This window comes from Nicotiana tomentosiformis, chromosome 6 (genome assembly GCF_000390325.3).
Source record: "Nicotiana tomentosiformis chromosome 6, ASM39032v3, whole genome shotgun sequence".
In the NCBI taxonomy this organism is placed as follows: domain Eukaryota; kingdom Viridiplantae; phylum Streptophyta; class Magnoliopsida; order Solanales; family Solanaceae; genus Nicotiana; species Nicotiana tomentosiformis.
This window is the reverse complement of record NC_090817.1, coordinates 12715337-12725510: the sequence shown is the minus strand read 5'-3', so window position 1 is coordinate 12725510 and position 10174 is coordinate 12715337. Positions and strand designations below refer to the sequence as shown.

The following is a 10174-nucleotide window of genomic DNA, read 5'->3' as shown; positions in this document are numbered from 1 at the left end:
TGGGTCAAACAGTTACACGTCGTCCAAATTCTGCAACTTTGACTGAGAACCTGCAAATGTATTGAAAGCAAATCAAATAAGTATATATAATAAATTTTGAACCCGCCAAATCAAATAAATTGTAGTAAAATATCAAATTCGGGTCACATAAAGTTCAAATCTTGAATTCACTTTTGAGTGGGTCTTAAACTATGCTAAACAATAAACTCGCCTTACCATGTTATACCCCAATATATATATATCAGTTTTAAAAGAAGGATAACAATTGCTAAAGCAAAAAATACCAATGTTTGTTAACTGCAAAAATCAGGGCTGGTAGAATTTCAAGCTGCTTACAAGGGAAAATGTTAGGTCAAATTGGGTCCAATTGTTTATATTCATCCTATTAGCTAGAAGGAATTTGGGGGGAAGTACACAAATAGCCATTTTAAGGCTGTATTTAGGGATTAACCAGTACTTATTTTGTCTTGAAAATTTAAACAAAATTTTTTAACTTCACGACTTTGTGTCCTGAAAAATTGAACTAGAAAACTAAAATTCAGAACACATTGACTAATTTTCAAATAGCAACCCTCTAGAATAGCTACTTTGTGTCATTTCTACATGAATTTGGGCATGGGAGCTCTCCGATTGAAATGGAGCCATTAATATTTTTTTATTTTTTTTATTTTGTAGGATATTTGACAATACTAATGTATTTATACATATCATTTTTATTGAAATTAATCTGACGTGGCAAATTGAATTATTTGTTAAAATATTAAGATGTGAAATTCTCTAATCACACTTTATTATATCTGAGTATCTTGATATGAAGACATTGAGAATCATATCCAATGAGGACCAATCGATATTGTGATAAATTATTATAATAGAATACGTAGATAAATATCTTAGGATAAATTATGAGTAATAAGTATAATAATTCATGAAACCAAAAATAAAATTACAAAATATAGTAGGATATAGCGAGCATGCACAAGTGGACAAATACAACATGCGAAGGATTGACAAACAAAAACAACTCTAAGTGGAATTGTGTTTTAAAGTTTTTTATGAATACAGTCAACGATGGATAACTAGACAAAGGACTTGAGCTTGGTTTCTATTTAAGGTGCAACAAAAGGTAAGACAACCCAATACTTTATTAGTTGATTTTGTGTGAAAACCTTGCAACAAGCATAGCGAGTGATTGTGGAAAAAAAGGATTAAATATCGATACAATGTTTGGAAACCTTGCAAAGTACAATGGTGGTATCTGCTCCCCGCGCAAAGGGGTCCATAAATAGAGCATGTATAAGAAAAGCAGTAGAAACGACGATTAAACACTAACAAATAACCATCAAAGACTTTTGGGACAGTCTATCTTTGCTTCATCTCAAAAAAGACTTCAATATATAAGAATTTATATATCTCGAGCTAAGCATCTCAAAGTATTTTTGTTAATGAACTTATTGTATTTTAAAAATATAATATATCTTTGTTTACCCAAAAAATCGGATAATGTTAAATTTAGATATGGTTCTAAGGGTATGCGAATCCCTTTGATACAAAATGACAATACATGTATTTTTGCTATAAAATGGGAATGATGGATGGGGGGACTGAAATGAGTTAGAAAAACAAGCACAATGAAATCTCAATGTATCTTGGAGAACTTGCCTCTATTGCAGTCTATATCCCTTTTTATAGTAGAGGATCACTGCTTTATCTTTAACAACATAATAAAATAATACATATAGTGGAGGACCCATGATAGTTTGTCTCTTCCTTGATTCTCGCCAAGATTCTCTCCCTCGGTGCGGTTGTAACGGTTCTTGTCTGCGAGCTTGGTACTGGCTCGAGCTCGGTGTTAGGTCGAACCCCCAGTCTTGGTTTGAGCTCGGTTCTGCCTTGGGACATCAATATTCGGGGCCTGTATCGATAGATGTTGCCCCGTAGTCCGATTCGGATATGGGCTCGATAATGATATCGAGTTTTGCTATTTATAACGCGAAGCGCGACGTCCCTACTTCAGAATTCATCCGAGCTTGTCATGTGGATACCCTTCGATTGAAATGTCATTATCTCCACCGGTCATTATGACTGAGAATCGATTTTGACCGTAAATAGATAGTCCCCTTATTTCTCGGAAAGGATATGGCGAGGAACGATATGATTTCCCTGCGGCTCGATCAAATTTATGCTAACGTTTCTATCGAACCTGATCTTGACGTATGTGATAGCTGTCCCATCGACTCGGTTTTACCGAAGCATTTAATGTGTGTAAGACGGTGGTCGGCCACCGGTGATACCGAACCGTCATGCCTTAGTCTATAAATAGTCTTTCTATGCAACCTTTACCACTTTTGCGCCTTCTCTTCTTCCAAACTTTCTTATCTATCCTCTCTATTTCGCTGCTACGGGGCAGCCCATTCCAGAATTTTGGTGTTGTCTATTTCTTCACCTTCCTTTGCACTCTTTCCTTTCATATCAATGGCAAAAACTTCCAAAGCCGTAGCTCAGAAGGAGAAAGCTTATTCCTCACGGCCGTCTGATGATAAGGTGCCGGTGGAGCCGTCAGTTCATGACTATGTTCCTGGCCCGTGCACTTTGAAGAATGATTTTAAGGTGGAGAGTCCTTCCTCCGTTCCGGGTTGATGTGAACACGTATCGATGTATACGTGCTCTATAACGGAGGATCACCTCGAGGCCGTCCTAAAAGACTTCAACTGGGGTTCTGAGGTCGTGTTGCAAATTCCATCTTCCGATGAGAGTGTTACCACTTACGTGGAGGGGTTTTAAGTGTTTATACTTATCCCTTCATACTGGTACCCATCGACCCGGTGATTATTGATTTCTGCAAAAGGTATCAAGTCACCCTTGGCCAAATTCATCCCTCTCTATGGCGTATAGTGATCTTCTTGCGTTTCTTCTCTATCAAAGCCGGGGGGTTGGATTTTTCCCTAAACCACCTCATACGACTGTATCGGCCTCAGATCTTTCGAGGACTAATCAGACTCCCGACAATGGGTCCCAGTGTGAAGGGATAAGTATAAACACTTAAAAAAAACCCACGTAAGTGGTAACACTCTCATCGGAAGATGGAATTTGCAACACGACCTCGGAACCCCAGTTGCAGTCTTTTCGGACGACCTCGAGGTGCTCCTCCGTTATAGAGCACGTATACATCGATACGTGTTCACATCGACCCGGAATGGAGGAAGGATTCTCCACCTTAAAATCGGTCTTCAAAGTGCACGGGCCAGGAACATAGTCATGAACTGACGGCTCCACCGGTGCCTTATCATCAGACGGCCGTGAGGAAAAACCTTTCTCCTTCTGAGGTATAGATTTGGAAGTTTTCGCCATTGATATGAAAGGAAAGAGTGCAAAGGAAGGTGAATAAATAGACAACACCAAAATTATGGTATGGGCGGTCCCGTAGCAGCGAAATAGAGAGGATAGATAAGAAATTTTGGAAGAAGAGAAGGCGCAAAGGTGGTAAAGGTTGTATGGAAAGACTATTTATAGACTAAGGCATGACGGTTCGGTATCAGCATTGGCCGACCACCGTCTGACACACATTAAATGCTTCGGTAAAACCGAGTCGATGGGACAGCTATCACATACGTCAAGATCGGGTTTGATAGAAACGTTATTATAAATTTGATTGAGCCGCAGGGAAATCATATCGTTCCTCGCCACATCTTTTCTGAGAAACGAGGGGACTATCTATGTACGGTCAAAACCGATTCTCAGTCATAATGACCGGTCGAGACAATGACATTTCAATCGAAGGGTATCCACATGACAAGCTCGGACAAATTTCGAAGTAGGGACGTCGAGCTTCGCGTTATAAACGGCAAAACTCAATATCATTATCGAGCCCGTGTCCGAATCGGACTACGGGGAAACACCGATCGATACAGACCCCGAATATCAATGCCCCAAGGTAGAACTGAGCTCGAACCAAGACTGGGGGTTCGACCTAACACCGAGCTCGAGCCAGTGCCAAGCTCGCAGACAAGAGTCATTACAACCGCACAGAGGGAGAGAATCTTGGCGAGAATCAAGGAAGAGACAAATAATCATGGGTCCTCCACTATATGTATTATTTTATTATATTGTTATAGATAAAGTATTGATCCTCTACTATAAAAAGGGGGATAGACTGCAATAGAGGCAAGTTCTCCAAGATACATTGAGATTTCATTGTGTTTGTTTTTCTAACTCATTTCAGTACCCCCATCCATCATTCTCATTTTATAGCAAAAATACATGTATTGTCATTTTGTATCAAAGGGATTTGCATACCCTTAGAACCATATCTAAATTTAACGTTATCCGATTTTTTGGATAAATAGTTTAGCGTCCATCGTGGGGCTAAGGGTAACAATGATTGTTTGATATAAATCTACAGTACACTCCATCTTACAACTTCAAAATGGCTCTACCTATCGACCTCGAAGCCGGCCTTCAAGATGAAACTAACAACTTAGTGCTCGGTGCCAGAAGGCTACCTGACGACGGCAACGAGGCTCGAATCGAAGAACCCAAAATTCGAGCCGAAGTACCAATGGATATCAATTCACAAATAGCTCTAAAAGTGAATCAGCGTTCTGAACCAGAAAGAAGAGTTTAGGGCAGTGCTCGACCCATAGACCGAGACACCTACAGCACAGAGGAAATCGGGGTCAACTTGCATATGATTTTCGAAATGTTACAAGCCCAACAAACAGCGATAGCTCAGTTGCTGAGCCAAACTCATATGCAAAGCGGGCTGAACTCCAATCCGCTTCTCCGAGAAGTCACCCCCAGAACGGAGCCCGCCGTAGTGAAATCAAACGAGCAGGAATCGGGGACCGCTCCTGAAATTGCTAAATTGCTCGAGGAACTCACAAAATGAGTCGAAGCCAACGACAAAAAAGTGGAAACATATAACGCTAGAGTCGATCAAATCCCGGGGGCTCCGCCAATGATAAAAGGACACCTTCGTGAATTTCTGAGTGATAGGGCGAAGAACCATTTTAGGAACAAGGAATTCGGCAAGCAAAACAAGCCAGAAGAACCGCAACACGTCATTCATATGATCATCGGCGGTATCGATGCCCCTCAGGGACTGATGCTTAAACGTACTAAAATATCGATTGTGAGGGAAAAGAGATCTCGAACTCAAGATTATACACCCATAGGGACTTTGTACTTCAGTGATGAAGATGCAGAGGGAATCATCCAACCCCAAAATGATGCACTGGTAATATTCGTACTCATGAATAAAACTAAGATTAAGCGTGTGTTAATTGATCTAGGTAGCTCGGCCAATATCATCAGATCGAGGGTCGTAGAACAGCTCGGCCTGCAAGATCAGGTCGTACCCGCAACTATGGTTCTAAACGGATTCAATATGGCATGTGAAACCACCAAAGGCGAGATTACCCTACCAATAAACGTGGCCGGAACCATCCAGGAAACAAAGTTTCACGTGATCGAAGGTGATATGAGATATAACGCCCTTTTCGGAAGGCCGTGGATCCACAACATGAGAGCCATACCCTCGACCCTACACCAGGTCCTCAAATTCCCAACATCGGGAGGTGTCAAAATAGTGTACGGAGAAAACCAGCCGCAAAGGAAATGTTCTCTGTCAAAGAAGCAAAATCAATATCCTTGCCTTCGCCGATAAAAGGATCGGGTTCAGAAGGATGATGCATGTCAATGTGCTTGGTTCTCTTATGTTGGACTAGATTTTTGGCCATACTGAATGCACTTGTATTGTCGCATAGGAGAGGAACACAATCTGAGAACACTCCAAAATCTTCCAGTTGTTGCTTGATCCATAGCGACTGGGCACAGCAAGAGGTAGCTGCTACATATTCTGCTTCTGCAGTTGGGAGTGCCACCGAGTTTTGCTTCCTTATACCCTATGAGATTAGGCAGGAACCCAGGAAATGTGCCATTCTAGACGTGCTTTTCCTGTCCACCAGATATCTTGCATAATCAACGTAAGCATACCCAATAAAATCGAAGTTATCACCTGAGGGATAGTAGAGAACCAGGTCCTGCGTTCCTTTGAGATATCTCAATATTCTCTTAGCAGCTTTCAGATAAGATTCCTTTGGATTTGATTGAAACCTTGCACGGAGGCCCACACTGAACACAATGTATGGTCTGCTTGCAGTAAGATACAAGAGTGACCCTATAATCCCTCTATACATGGTCTGATTTACAGGAGAACCACGTTCATCCATGTCTAGTCTGGTAGTTGTGGCAATAAGGGTGTCGATGACTTTTGATGCTTCCACGTGAAACCTTTTCAGCAACTCCTTGATTTACTTCTATTGCCTTATCAATGTTCCCTTCTGGGATTAATTTACTTGAAGTCCTAGAAAGAAATTTAATTCGCCCATCATACTCATCTCGAACTCACTCCCCATGAGTTTTACAAATTCTTCACAAAGCGAGTCAATTGTGGCTCCAAAGATGATGTCATCAACATATACTTGAATAATGAGCAGGTTCCTCCCTCTTTTCTTCAGAAAAGAGTGTTGTCAATATTTCCTCTTGTAAATCCATTTTCTAGAAGGAATTTTGACAACCTTTCATACCAAGCCCGGAGAGCCTGCTTTAGCCCGTACAATGCTTTGTCCAGTTTGAACACATACTCAGGATGCTCGTGACTCTCAAAACCAGGAGGCTGCTTGACATAGACTTCTTCTTTTAGATAGCCATTTAGAAATGCACTTTTGACATCCATTTGGAAAAGTGTGAATTCCATATGAGATGCAAAGGCAATAAGAATTCTAATGGATTCCATTCGAGCAACTGGAGCAAATGTTTCATCATAATCGATACCCTCTTCCTGATTGTAGCCTTGAAGTACAAGCCTTGCCTTGTTTCTTGTTGTATTTCCAAACTCATCAAGTTTGTTCCTGAATACCCACCTGGTTCCTATGATGGTTCGATCTGCAGGTCGAGGGACCATGTGTCATACCTTGTTTCTTTCAAATTGATGCACCTCTTCTTGCATGGTTGTGATCCAGTCTGCATCTTCCAGCGCTTCTTTGATGTTTTGGGCTCTATTTGAGAAAGAAAGGCTGAAAAGGCAAGTGAATTTCTGGCTCTTGATCTGAATCTCATTTGTAGAGGACTCAGGTATGTCTGAATGAGGTTCTTGGCTACTTCTTATTTCAGCAAGTGGAGTACCTTAGACTGCATCATCAACTATATTTTCAACTTCAGTTGTTGTGATCGTGGGGCCAGGTTCCTCTCGAATGGATGGAGATGTATTTTTAACATCTTTTCTGGATTCCTTGATATGACTCATCATGTCTTCCTTTCCATTTGGCATGTCAATAACTTTACTTTTTACACATGCATCACACACTTAGTGATTTTTGAAACTTGACTTGGGCAGACCACGAACCAGGTCCTTCCTGACCAATTTGTTCAGCAACGTGAAGCTTGCATGACCCAGCCTCTTATGCCATAATTCAGCATTATCGTTAATAACACTTAGACAGTTAAGATCACCATTCTGCAGAGACTCAAAATCAGCAACATAGATATTTTTTTTATCTTTTTGCTACTAGCACCACCTCACCAGTCACTATGTTTGTGAATGTACATACTTTTGACACAAATTCCACCTTGTTTCCCTTGTCACGGATCTGGGAAACACTTAACAAGTTGTACTTCAGCCCGTTCAGGTAGTACACATTTTCGATTGAGTGTGAGAGAGACTTCCCAATCCTTCCAACTCCCAGAATGTATCCTTTCTTGCCATTACCAAAGGATACACTACCTCCTTGTAGGGCTTTAAGTGAAAGGAAATCAGTTGTACTTCTAGTTATGTGTTTTGAGCAACCACTATCCATGTACCATTGTAGGCTACTTCCTTTCAATGTTCCCTGCACAAGAGAATTAGGAGTCAGACTTAGGAACCCAAACGAGTTTGTGTCCCTTGTAATGAGGAAAGGGGTGAATGAGGGATCTTCTAGTCCAAGCAGGCATCATGCGTTTTTTATATGACGGATCAGGTTCTCTACCAGTAGTTACTTTTTTAGCGAAAACTATGTTTTTATGTGGTGACTGAAATCTGGTTTTACAATTTTCTTTAAAGTGGCCAGTGTTGCCACAGTGGGTGCAAAGCCAGTTATCAGGTACAATAGCATACTTGCTATGAAGGTTATAGGGATTCATTTCCCTTTGGAACCCAATCCCATGCATGTTTCCCCCATTGTTGTTGTACATGACAGTGATAGCATCAGAGGACCAGGTCTACTTGAGTGATTTTTCAAGATCACTCTTCACTCTTCCTAGTTATTTATGAAGTGTTTGTTTTTCTCAAGCTCAGCACACAGACTAGACTTCACTGAATTTAACTCACTTTCAAGCTTAATGTGTACCTCGCTTGCAACTTCCTTTCCCTTTTGAGAATTTTCAGGCCTACTCTCTATTTTTGTTCTCCAATTATTTCCTTCAAGTGCACTACCACCACTAATAGGTCATCTCTCCCATGCTCAATGTTAGCAACTCTCTCAACTAAGACTTCTTTTTCCTTTCTTACACACTCAAGGGTCTCTTTTAAGTCTACCACAACGACCATTGTATCATCTCTTTCATGTTCTATATTTGCAATTTTTTCATCTAAGGCATGTTTCTCTTTCTTCAGGTTCTCAATTGTTTCCTTTAATTCAACAACCACGATTACTAAGTCATCTCTGGTTTTTTCTGCTTCTCCTAACTCCATAGTTAAAGCATCTTTATCATTTATAAGACTGTGATAAGTATCAATTAACACATTTTCCAAAGACATGAGTTTTTTTAGGAGAATAAGATTTCAGATTTCTCTGAACATCTAGAAAATTTACCTCATCATTATCGTCATCTTCATCATCATCAGACTGAGCCATTAAGGCAAAGATTGAATCATACTCAGTTGCTTTGCTTTCCACTACCATCATTGAACTATTACCATGATCATTTTCTTTTTCAGATTCGCTGGAGGAGTCTCCCCATGCAGCAAGAGCTTGCTTTACAACATTGTCAGCGACATTCTTTCTCTTGAAGCGTTTATTAGGAACCAGGTTCCTCTTGGCTGCTTTGTCAAAATTATTTTTGTACTGATCTTGCTTTAAGAGAGGGCACTCATTGATGAAGTGTCTTGTCTTACAATGGGATTAAAAACCACGACCTACCCTTGTAGGATTTCAACTCCACTACTGAGCAACTTTTAGATTTACAACCTATGCAACCTAGGAATTAACCTCTTAATCCCTCACTAACTTGTAATACTCTATTACAAGCCACTTTGTAATAACTCTATTACAAAGTCTTTACAATTCGACTAACTCTAGCCAAGACTCAAACAAAAATGTTTAAGATTTACAAAGGGTTTTCTACAAAATACTTCTGAACAAGCTAAGTAGGAAATATAATTTAAGAACTATTACAAAGTTACAACTCAACTAAGGACATACAATGACTTGTTGTGGGGAATTTGTCTGTAATAGTGTTGTTCTTTGTTCTTGATGCACTTGAGAATTGATTGCTTGATGATCAATTATCGTGTGAAAACTGGAAAATGAATTCTCTAAGAGAACAAATGATTTGTTTTACCTTCCTTGATGTTAATAATGCATTTGTGACATCATTAGAATGATGTAAGCAAGGTAAGTAAAAGATACTCCACATAAAGTTGACTGATGCACTGTTTCTGCACTGTAGCATGTGCAGGCAGCAACTTTACAGCAGGGGTAGTTGACTTGTACTGTTTCCTCGGGAAACAATAGTTATATGTTCCCTTTGTTGTTCCTCTAACTCTGAAGAATTGAAGCATATTCCAATCTGAAGCCTTTCGATCTTAAGGTCTTGAGGATATGTAACTAGCTCCTTATCTGGTTCTTGGCAGTAAGTTTGTTAGATCATCAAAACATAAAGCAAGGTAGTTGTAACTTATCAAACATTTTAAGTCAAAGTACGCGAGGACGACGTCGTGACTACTAATTCATTGCTCGACCTCTTAAATGCTCTCCAGGTCAACCAATGAAGGGACTAGATAGAGTGGGACTGGAACGCCAGCCGACGCCCGAAAAACATGTAAATTTCTCCAAGTATGTAACCAAAGCAACAACACCGAGGCAATAAACTTTACGGTTATCAGCACATCTTTCTAAGATTCAGATTATGTTCG

General features: G+C 40.1%; 1 protein-coding gene across 1 annotated transcript; it reads right to left on the bottom strand.

Moving 5' to 3' along the window:
- Nucleotides 1-12: 12 nt before the first annotated feature.
- Nucleotides 13-6230, bottom strand: LOC138893582 (secreted RxLR effector protein 161-like). The gene is made up of 3 exons (XM_070178216.1): nucleotides 5964-6230; nucleotides 5603-5903; nucleotides 13-50 (listed from the first exon to the last, which is right to left on the bottom strand). Exons 1-3 carry the CDS (start codon nucleotides 6228-6230, stop codon nucleotides 13-15), a joined length of 606 nt encoding a protein of 201 aa, XP_070034317.1.
- Nucleotides 6231-10174: the final 3944 nt, after the last annotated feature.

Bases quoted from the DNA above. Each gene is read 5' to 3' on its own strand.
- LOC138893582 (XM_070178216.1), bottom strand. From the start codon at position 6,230: ATGGATGAACGTGGTTCTCCTGTAAATCAGACCATGTATAGAGGGATT. The intron at 5,904-5,963 runs GTGGACAGGAAA...CTAATCTCATAG, and splicing joins TTGATTATGCAAGATATCTG to GGTATAAGGAAGCAAAACTC. The intron at 51-5,602 runs GTTTTCTCCGTA...ATACATTTGCAG, and splicing joins GAACATTTCCTTTGCGGCTG to GTTCTCAGTCAAAGTTGCAG.